Source organism: Crocodylus porosus, unplaced genomic scaffold (assembly GCF_001723895.1).
Source record: "Crocodylus porosus isolate Cpor-Errol unplaced genomic scaffold, CroPor_comp1, whole genome shotgun sequence".
Classification (NCBI taxonomy): domain Eukaryota; kingdom Metazoa; phylum Chordata; order Crocodylia; family Crocodylidae; genus Crocodylus; species Crocodylus porosus.
The window spans coordinates 74,201,182-74,213,714 of record NW_017728909.1 but is presented as its reverse complement, the minus strand read 5'-3'; the positions used below and the strand labels follow the sequence as shown (position 1 = coordinate 74,213,714).

The 12,533-nt window shown below is 42.3% G+C and overlaps 1 protein-coding gene across 1 annotated transcript in view; it reads right to left on the bottom strand.

Moving 5' to 3' along the window:
* The window catches only part of CAMK4 (calcium/calmodulin dependent protein kinase IV), a 329,227-nt gene that overhangs the window by 15,103 nt on the left and 301,591 nt on the right, over nucleotides 1–12,533 (bottom strand). The window contains exons 9-10 of the mRNA XM_019532473.1: nucleotides 7,915–8,041; nucleotides 2,980–3,132 (exon numbers count right to left, since the gene is read on the bottom strand). Of these exons, the coding sequence (XP_019388018.1) occupies nucleotides 2,980–3,132; nucleotides 7,915–8,041 (280 nt within the window). The remainder of the gene's footprint in view (nucleotides 1–2,979; nucleotides 3,133–7,914; nucleotides 8,042–12,533) is intronic.

Here is a 12,533-nt window from a genome sequence, read left to right as displayed (position 1 = left end):
GACTAGATATGGGGACCCAGGGTTCCCATCTCTCAGGGCAGAATCCCCCTACTGGGCTATAGTCATGCTTCCTCTTGCTTGATCTCTCTCTGATCCATATATCTTGCATTTCTTTCCCCACAGTAGCCCAAGATACCACACGCAAGCACTGGCAACACCCATCCACTGTGTTTCTGAAATGAAGTGGTTCTGGATGTTGTGCTTTGTGCTGGACTCAAGGCCATCAGGGTGTTTTAGGTGTGCTCAGGGCAGACTTGACAGATCAGGGCTCTCAGGGAACTTGGGCATGTAGATGCCTAATCAAGAACTGCAAACAGATATAGGTGTACAGACAGGTGCTGAGATGCTCAGCTCAGCCAAGATGGTGGAGGTCCCAGGCATGTGTAATAGCAGAAATGTAGAAGTTTGCATAAGTTTTCTGATGAAACCTAAGGTTCCCATGGCCTCTGAGGCATATAAAGCAGTTAGGCAGGGTTTTGTGCATTGATTGATGACTTGGATTTAGATGTTTAAATTCCACCTAAGTTGCATCTAGGTGCCTGAGTTCTTACTTGGATCAGGTTTTAAAGTATGTAGGTTGGGAGAGGTGTGTAGGACCTTGGAAACAGGAACCCCTAGATGGAGTGAAGAAGGAAGCATTCGCAGAGAAGATCAGTATAGAGGGTGGCTTTGTGAGAAGGACTAAGAATGGAATGTGGCACCTGGTAAAATTATATATATCTAAATGCAATGCCTTTTGCTTTCTGCTGTATGTATAGATGTATACAAGAAAGAATCCTACCCTATTATGCTGCAACTAATATCAATCTTAATTTTAGAATTTACAGATTTAGAACTATTTAATAAAGCTACTGCTCTGAATACAAGAAAATAGTGTCATCTTGGCTTTGTATTATTCCAAAGGTACCTGTGAGTTTATATTTATTTTTACAGGTATAATTGTAGCTATACATATTAATGTATATGCCCTTAGTAAATCAGTACATAGTTTTGCATTTTATGAAGAGGAAATCATTTTCATGCTGTTAATGATTTAATAATCCTGTTCTTGATGTTAAATCAACAAATAAATAAACTTACAAGTGTTTAGGTAGCCACACAGGAATATAAAATGGATGAAGACATGTTCTAAATAAAATAAGGTTTTAGTTTTTTACAAACGTGTCCCATTAGAGGCCCCAGAAGAGAATCAATGCTGTGAGACTACAAAGAGAACCCAAACTGACACGTGCAAAACAGATACAATGTTATTAATGACTTTTATTGCTGACCTCAGCAGCTCAGTGGGGGACAACTTTTTTGGCAGGCATGCCACAAATTAAGCCAGTACCCTCTGTGAATATCATTCCAATCCCTTTCCCTTTCCTCTGCTTTCTGATCCCTTCACTATCTGCTGCATACCACACACAGGAGCTGTCTGTGCCACAAGTGGCACATATGCTGCAGGTTGGCCACCCCTGCAGTAGCCGATGCAGCACAGTTAATTTTGTAACTCCAGATTAAGGCTATGGAAATCTCTTCTACTGAAGAGAATAATAATAATGGACACATCTATGTCAGTTCTAAACAGGCAAAGAATATCTATAATTATGTCTGGAACGTCCCAAGATTTTTGTATACACTTTGCAACAGACCTTCTTTTGCTATCTGGAGAGCCTTTGTCAGAGTTTCCCAACAAGATAGAAAAAATCGTCAAAATGAACATTTTAGGGTAATTTACTGTTCATATTTTCTTTTTGTAATGGATTGTATTGCTCCCAGCCCAGAGGCTGTTTCATTATTATTGTGATGGCCCATGGTGATAAAGATGGCTCTGTTGCGACTCCACAACAGATGTTGATCATAAGACTTGTGCCCAAGCACCCCAGGATATATTTTCCAAAGCAGACACTACTGATACTGATTATTATCTAGGGGGTGAATTTCATGCTTCTGTAAGCCAGAGGCCTATTTGTCATCTGTGCCTTAGAAACTCTTCCTACTCATGCCCTGTGTTCAGCATATCAGCAAAGAAGTAAAAAGTTGAGTGTGGGTCTGATTCAATTCCATAGGTTTGCATCTCTACACCTCGTATACTGGTACACAATGTTTATAATTTTAATGAAAATAATGGAGAGGAAATGCAGTTGCCCAGATGCAGGCCTAGTTAACTGTCAAGATCTGAAACTACATATTTTGGACCTGAATGTGTATATTTAGCATGTGCAATTTAGGCACTTAATTTTGACATTAGGCTGTACCATAGAATGTTCTCCGTTCCCTTGCATTCTCATTGATATCCTTGGGAACTGTGGGCCATTTAAAGGCATCATACATCCCCAAAATATACAAAGCTAATGATGTAAAATCTTATGTACTTAGTTTAAGTATCCACCAGGTTTTTAGATGTACAAATCCATGAGAAAAATCAGTAAACCACCTACTCTGACTGGAGCTTTTCTAGTCAACACCTTAGAGATGTAGCACGAAGTACTAAATGCAGAGAAAGGAAATATTTTCTAGAAAATCCATTCCTGTTCTAAGCAGCTGTGTTTTTTCTCTACAGCTGCACATTTTTATTCATCCAGTTGTGGAGACTGAACAGATCATCTTTACCTTTCTCTTGTTCACCAGCCATCATAATAAAGGACAGGAGAATCGTTTTTTTTTCCCCAGTTGGGACAATCTTTACAATGATTTGTAAGGCTTCCTTGGACTGTCAATATCACAGAATGGTTTTAAAGTTACCACTGAGCATTTTTATACCACTTCTCTGGTATTTCTGAGGGCACCCCAGCACCGCTCTCCAGATCTCAGTCTCCAGTGTGCATGGAAATGACAATGGGTGCACCATCAGAGTGGCTTCACTGCCTCATTTTTGGGTCTGGTGCTTGTGGAGTGGGCATGAGAGTGGGCAGATGGAGCGTACTTTTTGGGTACACTCAGGAGTTCTGCAGATGTGGTACAGATGAGCCCAGACACTAAAATACAGAGACTTACCTTAAGTTTACGCCGTGCATTGAACTCTTGAAGTTTCTTTTGTGCATTGTCCATATGTGCAAAATTTGCTGCCTTTCCTGTGACCCAAGGGTGCTGCAAAGCTTGAAGCGTAGTGAGGCGTTTCTTGGGGTCTAAAACAATCAACTTTTTAACCTACACCAGGAGAGAAGAAAAGGAAAAAAGAATGTAACATTCGTACCCTGCAATATTTAGCAAGACTTACATTATAGAGTTTGTTCTTGATTTTATGCAGCTATGGACAAATGAGTACATTCCAGTAACCCAAAAGATGGTTGGGGTCTTACCATGCATCAGTTGCTCCATGGCAACAGTCTATGTGATGCTCTTACCCCAAGAGAAATGTAAGCGAAACTGTGGTCGCTTAGCCCACTTTCACTGAGAGTGAAACGGAGAGAGCTTTTCACTTAAACTACTGCTTTAGCTTCCACTTACTATGGGGTAAGAATGGGCAGATGGGTAGCTCCTTTTTAACGTGCTGGATTTGGTGTTTGTTCATGCCCTAAAGTTCTGTACTGAAGGACTCCTTAGGGAAACAAACAATGCTGTATATTCAGTTATAACTCTTGGTTTAAGGGAATGTCTTGGCAAACAAGGATACCATAGAAAAAATTTAAGAGTGAAGAAAGATACCTACATCTGTAGCATTACTACTGCTTGTAGCTGTACTTCTGCTAATCATCATATCTTTAAAATCTCATACAATCCAAAGGTACCTAATAGGGAGGTAAGTTACTAATAGCTTAGTTTTGAAAATAAGTAGGGGCCCAGTCCAGACTAGCAAACCAGGAATCTCAAGCAGGACTAGCACAAAACTTAAGGGCCTAAGTCACAAAAGCAACCCAGCTCCAGCAGCCAAGCAGCTTATTAAGTGCCTAAATTAATTTTGGCTCTCAAAATTCCCTAGGTGCCACAAGACAGGTTTCTGCACATGAGACAGAATTCTTTTCTCCTTTTCATACCGACATGGCAACTTTCTAGCCATGTACCTAGCTGCTGTTGGACCTCCCTCTTCCCTGTGGACACACTGTGCATATAGACTGAAGATACTCAGTAGACTACACATTAGCCAGGCATATAGCTGAGCATAAATCCAGAAAATGGTAAGGTGGGGAAGCAGAATACCTAGGTTCTGGGCCCTCCCTTTACTCCAAGGGAATTGGAATGTGGATCTCTCTGACTTTTCAGCCCAGCAATTCTAACCACCATGCCACAGGTCGCTTCTCCAGTGGCCCCTTTAAAGCTAACCTGCTGCCCCTCACATTTAACAGATACTGGATAAAAGGGATGGAGAGCAGTGGGGAAGTTTCTGCCTCACTGTGAGCAAAGGTCCAGGCTAGAAATGAGAGCCTGCTTCCTTCCAGAGCAACAGCCATCTCAATGAGCCATGCACCCTGTAGCTTGGGATCTTCCCCCTGGACCCATGTATCTTCCTCTCTTGGCTGACCAGAGGGACAGCTTCAAAAGGAGCTCTGAAGACAGGACTGGATAATATACAATCTGTGGTGTGATGGTTAAAACACTGTGCTGGGAAGTCAGAGACAGTCTGACTCCCTGCTCTGGGGAGGGGGTGGTCCTAGGACCTAGGTCTCCAGCTTCCTGGGCAAGTGCCTGAACCAGTCACCTACTGGAGCTAAAACATGGGAGGGCCACAGTCCTTCAGCATCAGGGGCAGAACTAGAGTGGGGCAGTGGTGCAACTTCACTCCCTTTTTGAATTGGAGTGATCCACGGGAGCCTCTAGAGACTTTTGAAAGTTCCTAAGTTGGGCCGAAATCCTGCCCCCTGCTTCCATTTTCTGCTCAAAGGCACACCCCCTCCTCACCCCTTCCTTGCCCAGCCTACCCTTCCCCTGACCCAGGTGCAGGGAAACACCAGAACCATTCCTGCCCATTGCACTGTGGCTGGGCTCAGCTGGGGATGGGGACAGTGGCATCTGGGATGGATGAGGGTTTCCCTACCTGGTGTCATGACTGGGGGGAAAGGGGGGACTACTCTGCACTTGCCCTGTTGCCACTGTCCCCTCCCAAGCTGAGCCCAGCTCACACTCAGCCCAGTTGGCTTTGAGCTTCCCCAACCCCCAACAGTGGAAAAAGCAGCTGCGGCAGGTGCGGGATGGGGAGCAGAGGGGATGTGCCTCTGAGCCGGAAGGGGGAGTGGGGAGGGGATTTTCACTTGCTTTAGAGACTTAAAAACTCCCCATAAACTGCACTTAAACTCTGTTGTGATTCAGATACATGACAGAGCTGTGCCTAACTTCACCTCAGTCCCCTGATGGGCCTGATCCACGATGCATGTTTGAAGCAAGCCTAACCTACTCCAACATCACTAATTTCAGTATACAATGCAGCACCCAGGATCACTTTCACACAAATATACAGCTGACATAGGAGACCTTTTGTATAATAGCATGGTGGTTTAGGTTGTGAGTATCTAGGCCCTCTTCAGCCCATATTTTCTGCTCCCAAGAGTGTGTCCTAACTAGTTCTCCACCCTTCCTAGTGAAGCTGGGCCATTATGCATTCTTCTAGACACAACATTATCTACTGTGCCATACATGCTCTTGCAATCCAGGTTTGTAGTGCACCACACATCTAGCCTCCAACCTGTAACAACAGTGCATCACACACCCCTATTCCACCCAGGCATAAATTCTGTGTCACAAAACCCTGCCTATACTAGTGCTTCCACTATTATAATACAACTTGTGAATGTGTACCTTTGTTAGTACAATGGTGACAATTTTCCAAAAAACTGTTGCTATAGATGCAGCAAAGATTGCAGAATGCCCAGCATAGGTGTGGGCTGTGAAGCTGTGTTTCACAGGCCTCCATCCACAGTAGGGAGGTGAGGTATTGTTAAAGACAGACTGGAGGTAGGAGAGTGCAGGAGCACCATAGCCCGTGGTTCTACAATTCCCTTGGCTAAACAGGCTCTGCAATTAGGGTACACAGTAGCTGTGGAGGCATGCTCAGGGGGCTCTTGGGAGCCACTCTAATTAAAGCGCCTGCAGCATCTCATATATTCAGCGTCCTGTGCTTCAAAATATTGGTGGGGGTGCTTTAACTAAAGCTTATTCAAAAAGCTCTAGTTAAAGCGCCCCTACTACCATTTTGAAATGCAGGGATGCTGGGTACACAAAACACCAAGGTTGCTGGACTGTGTGACTTAGCACACTCCAGTAGACTCAATTAATCGAGTCTGCTCCAATGTGCTGTAATTACAGTGCATGTCTACAGGCACCCTAATAGTCTAATTAGAACACTCCAGTGTTGCCTCACCATTAAGCTTCCCCACATTTCAAAGTGGCCAATACAGTCCCTCATCACTCCCTATAGCAGAGGTAATAGATTCAAATCCACAGACTGATTCAGGATCTCTACATCTTGCTTCTAAGGCTGCTTGCGGTTGTTAAAATAAACAAACAAACTGCGGTTTAATGGAAGAAGTATGTGTTAGTTTGACCTGGCTCTGCAGTGTCTATAGATTGGGCGCTTCAGTGGGGCCTTTGGGTGCTTTTAGCTAAAGCTGATTCAATCAGCTATTACATAAAAGCGCCCCAAAAGCCCCAGTAAAGTGCCAGAACTTGTGGTAGAGGTGATATCTTTTATTAGAAAAAAATTCTTTGCAAAAATCTAGTTGGTCTAATAACATATAACGCCACCATGAGTTCTGGTTTCTTTTGCCTCTAGACCGCTACAGCTACAACCTGGATACACACAGAAGTGCCCAATCTCTCTACAGACATTGGGTGTGCTGGGTCCAACTAAGGTATTGCCTCTTCTGGGCAAGTACTAGGCTCGGCACAGAAGCAAGTCAAGTTTAAAATAAAGTGCAGCTTTTTTTTTTGTTTTTAACATCTGCAAGCAGCCTAGAAGTTCAGTCTGAGCCCCAATACCGGGAGCTGTTTTGGGTCAGTTTGTACAAATGCTGTATGCATGCAAAGAACATGTAGCTTGACTGTGGAATATTATTAATCTTCTTGTTGCCTACTAGGGACTGTAAATAACATTCTCTAGAGCTCAGAAATGCCCTAAATCTAATACACAAACAAAAAATATTCTGAACTTCCACAGGGCCTTTCATTTGAGGCATCCTAAAGCACTTTACAAACATTAATTAAAGTAGCATTTTATGGCACAGTTTGTATAAGTGGTATAGAACTGAACATTTGTTACTCTAATTTTAATGAAATAACTGAATTGTGCAAGTAACATTGAGTAAAAATAGAACTTAGGCATGTTCATCTCTGCAGATCAGTATCTCTTGGATCCAATTTACTTTACTCAGTAATAAAAGGATATAGTGCAGATAGCACTTTAGCCCTAGCTTTGTACTAATGGTCTTGCCTAATGGCACTGCCTCTGTCCTCATCAGCTAAGAATTAATTATACAAAGCTCTTAAATGGACAGAATATTGTGGTCAACAACAGATGGTGTCTTTATTTCATTTTATTGTTTCAAAAATAGTCCATTCTAGAAAAAATGAATGAACTGCAGAGCTGGGTTTAATATCCCTTTTGAGGTTGATGCAACATGAAGGAAAAATTAATAGAAAGAAAAATATCTTCTAAAACTTTTATCTACAACCAAGGTCAGGCACTTCTCAATATGCTACAGTAATTGCTTGAAAATCAGTGGTTTAGTTGACAGAAATGCTGAACTTCCATGGCTCTAACTGATACCAGTGGGTGCAATCAGTGCTTAGCATCTCTGAAAATCAAACTACTGAATTCTATAGTGGTTATTGTATTTTAATTTATCATTCTTGACTTACAGCCAAATAACATATTCAGGACTAATTTTGAGACAGATACACTTGAAAAAAACTCACCCAAATACCATTTTTCTTTGAAGAGAGATAACAAATAAATCTATATTTAAAAAAAAATCTTATACTCAATAGTCTTATACTTACCAAATCCTTGGCATTTAGGGACACATCATCCCACCAGGGAGACACGAAATCATATTCGCAGTTCAGAATTCTCTTGAACATGTACTGATCACCCCTTTCATCGTAGAATGGTTCAAATCCACAAAGTCTAAGTGTGTTGGGGGGAGGGAGAGAGAGAGAGAGAGATTTATCAGACAGTCTAAGTGATCTCAGGTTCCTAGTACCATCTTTCAATGTGATCTGTTCCCAGTTCTCATCTTGTCTCTTCTCCTTTGCATATGAAAAAACAATTATTTAAAATTAATGAAAATAATTAACCCCCACCCTATTTTGGCTTTTTCAATTTTTGTTTATATTGTTATTGTATATTTATTGGGAGGGGGGAAAGTTACCTGACCCTTCCCACCATAAAACCTCTTTCTTATTTGCTTATAACTGCATCAAACTTCAGCTGCGTTAGCTGCAATGTTCAATGCCAAGCCCTCACCTCCCCATGCTGCTGCTGAAATTAACTTCATTAATGATTATGAAACATTTAGATGCCATAGTACTGGGCACCTCAGAAAACCCCAGGAAGAAATTATTAATTCTAACTTCATGGAACAATTAGAATAGTATGAAATAAGGAGGCCTGAGAACACACAAAAGAGGAGAAAACAAAATACTGAAGAGTTGCTTATTAAGGGCTACCTAATGGACATGGAAGTGGATTTAGGTGTCGTCATGCAATTCTATTTCACTCTGTTTGAGTCCCCCCACTCACTCCCTCACCATTCCCTGCTCAAGCAGGGATTTACTCCTCCCCTCTGCCTTATACAGATACCTGTCAGCATTAGCTAGCATACCACATGCTGGTAATAGTCTGTGCTTTGGGAGATGGGACAAAGGCAGACAGGACAGTGTTGATTTAGGGCTTGTTGGAGCTAATCAACAGGTAGCTGGTAATGTCCCTTCCTTGGAAAAAGTTGCTTAAGAAAAGCTTAAACTAATGTGAAAGGCTTTGTTCTGTTTAATATGGTGATAAATGCTAACAATTTCCTGTGTAACTTCCTGCTGTGTAACTCAAATGCTCTGTTATCAACTCTCTGCTGGCTCCCTTGCTTGTTGGGCGGGGGGGGAAGGGAGGGAATCCCTCCCTAGTTAAAGCATCCTGCCAGGGCCTGGCCATGCCCCCCTCAGATCAGCACTGTAGAAGGGAAGGGAGGGCTGCTTTAGTACCTCATGGCTTCTAGCCTGAGCCAGTGCAGGCATGTTCCTGCATTTCTGGAATGAAAAGGGAATGTCTATTCACCTCCAAATCAGTTCAAACTTTGTGGGTTAAGCTAACCTGCAAATATTGAATCAATTCAGGCTCAGGCTTTTTGAACATCTGTCCCTAGCCATAATAGGTGGGACAGAATCTGGGTCTAAGTGAGCACTGTCCATTTCAAATGAGGTAGAAGTGCTGTGGAAAAGTGATATGTGGTTATGTCTACACGTGTTCCTATGGCACTGTTGTTACTACGCTGTCATGTTACTATGCTGTTGTTACTACACACTATGTGATGGAGCAGTAACAGCTGCTACTGTGCTGTGCAGGCAGTGCAGTTATTTTTAGCTCCTATATTACCATAGTTATGTGCTATAGCGAGGAAGCATGTTGTTATGGTGGCGTCATGGTTTGTACTTGCTGATGCTACATCGCTGTAGCCTATTGCTACAGCAACGCAGCATCTCATATAGACGTGCCATGTGATTATGTAATTAAACTCTGTAGCATGATGCTTATACACAAGATGTTAAGGTTACACAAGAAACTTGAATTCTATCATTTCTTGCATAACTTGAATGCTTGACTTGAATGCCTGACTTTCTACCATAACTTGAATGCTTGACTTTCCAACCTGAATAATAGTCTTATAACATAACCTCTATGTGTATAGTATGTATGTATAAGCTGATGCTTTGCCAAGAACCAGAACAGAGTATGTCAGGGAATTTGATCTGGACATGTTTTTGAACTTTGCATCTGGCTCCTAGTTCTGGAATGGGCCAAAGCAAAACTACATGTAGGTATTCTCTCTAATTGGAGTTTTTTGTTTCATCTTGTGGGCCCATCCCAAAGAGCATTGTTTGCCTCTACCTAAATAAATACATTAGAAAACTTTCCTAAGAAATCAGGGGAAAATAAAGGGGACAAAAAAAAAGACCCACAGATGTAGTTATTTCCTTGGACAACAAAGGCCAAATTTAAGTTTAGGTTTAAAGAGGTCAATTTTTCTGCTAGGATGTGCTAATTAATTTACTTGAACCCTCTCCTGAAGACAGATTCATAACTTTGTAACAACGCATAATTCATACATCTCTGAACCTGGTTACAATCCTGTTTCTATGAAGTCAATTGCAAAACTCAATTAGTGTGATCAGCAGTTGGGCTTCTGTCTTCCCATTTACAGATGAGAGACATTCAACAGTATTTCAGAGAGAAAGCAAACACACAGAAATGAGTGACAGTAATGCATCCCACTGCCTATTGTTTACATTATGCTGTAATCAGGCATAAACTGAACTCCCATTTAATCAGTAAGTGTTCTGTGCAGGATGCTGCCAACTGTATGCATCTTTTGCCATATTGTGGGAAAATGCATCAGGTCCGGGAATGATTAATAAGACATCAATGACAGAAGTAAAGAATATGTTTCTATAAGAAAAATATAACAGTAAATTTCAGTACCGGTTTTATTATTTTTGAAAGCCAACAGTTTTGCACACTATATTAGACATGAAAGAGATGCATTAAAGCTCAAGGAACAAGATATTCTTCAAGAGAAGCTTTTCTGTGGATGAAATGACTGAATCAAGTGTTGCTGCTAGCACAGGAACTCCAGCGTAAAAATATTTATATGCTGTTATGCATGTTCAGGACTGGTAGAGATGAGTGAGACTAGAGGGGCATTATAAATGACTTACTGAAATTGCTCTCTCACATTTTTCATGGAAAATGCAAAATTGGGCAGGCTTGCTGCAAAATTGCCCCCATCCCAAAACTTACTGCTCTGAGAGGGAGCCAGCAGTCCTCACGGCTGCTGTGGCCTGGCCATGCAGCCTGCTGGGTGGGGGAAGGGGGAGAGGAAGAAAGGGGGCTGCTAGCAAGATAGCCGCTGCCCCTGCCAATCATTGCTGATTGGCTGAGAGGGCTGCTTGTTGTGTAGCCCCACACCTCTCCACCAATCAGCAGCGAGGGGCATGGCAATATGACAGACAGCTCTTGCAACCAATCAGCAGTGAGGGGAGGGATCTCTGGGGCCCCTCAGCCAGAGGCATGGCGGCTCCCCGCTGTGTTCAGCCCACAAAAATGGCTGCCAGCCCTGGGATCTCTGCAAAATAGGCTGGTCACTTCCTCATGTTTGGTAGACTTGCTAGGTATAATCTTTGACCATTGTATTTAAGTAAGGCTACTGGCTACTGCTTTCTTGATCTCTTCAGTGCTAGTATCTGCTCCTCTCCCAACCATCTTTGCATTTATTTCAATGATGTCTCTTTTCTGGAACATCCTCCTTGACCTGGTTTGCAAGCTTACTACCTTCTTTTATCAACATACTGTATTGGCCCCAAGTAAGAGATGCACCCTGGTTTTTGAAAGGCCAAATGAAGAGAAAAGGATTTTATGGAGTTATTGCTACATAGGAAGGAGCAGAGTCTAATCTTCAGTTGACTCACCCTCCCTGCTCTTAGCTGCTGCTGAAGACTGATCTTCATTGGTGGAGCTATGATTTTGAAACAAGCTAAAAACAGTTCCAGGGCTGTGAAAAAAGGAGGCGGGAGATCAGGAGCAGCTAATGGACACCAAAACTGACTGAAGAAAGGTTATGTTGGTTAGTGGAACATCAAGTCCATTTAAAGGAGAGACAATTGTTAAACCTGTGGACTGAAGAACAATGAGCCATTAAGTGAACCGACTCCCTCAGCTGCCTGAATAGTATGCCATAACTGCTGCACTTTTTCTTTGTCCTGTGTCCTTGTTTTAAACTAGTTGTTTTTCAAGAATTATACACAAGTAATGGGTCTTTCTGTTGCTGCAGTGAGATCCTCCTTTATACAGGTTACACTAAAGAGTTGGCAAGTGAACAGGTACTCTATGGTCTGCACTTTACTGCACTTGCATGCATTTGTGTCATTAGAGTATCACATTTGATCATGTTTGTTTTTGTTCTTCTAGGGCTCATGTACATGCCACAATTTTTGCCCTTTCAACTGCATGTCTGTTTGCACGAGCAGGATATCCCAATGCTTTCAAAGTCTTTCTTGCGCATTAAACTAAAACTCCTTTGATGTAGTTTAGTTTGGCTTGCTGGGAATTAAACTGCTGTGTCCATGGATTCATTGCATGCAAGCACAAAGGCACTGAAAGATGTGTAATAAGCCTCTTTGTCCACCAGATGGTGCTGCTACTTTTTTCTGGCTCACCCCTTTGAATTGCTTTCACTTTTGAATTGCTTCCACTTTTTTTTTCTTGTGTGGTTTGCTGGCTCCCTGCTTCCACAGCTGTGTGGAAGAGCACAAGCATGGGGTGGGAGGTGGGGGGAAGGCATGTGTGTGCATTCTCATGTACTCAGCCCCCACAGCCTTAGATTGACTGCAAGAGGCTTCACAATTGACCA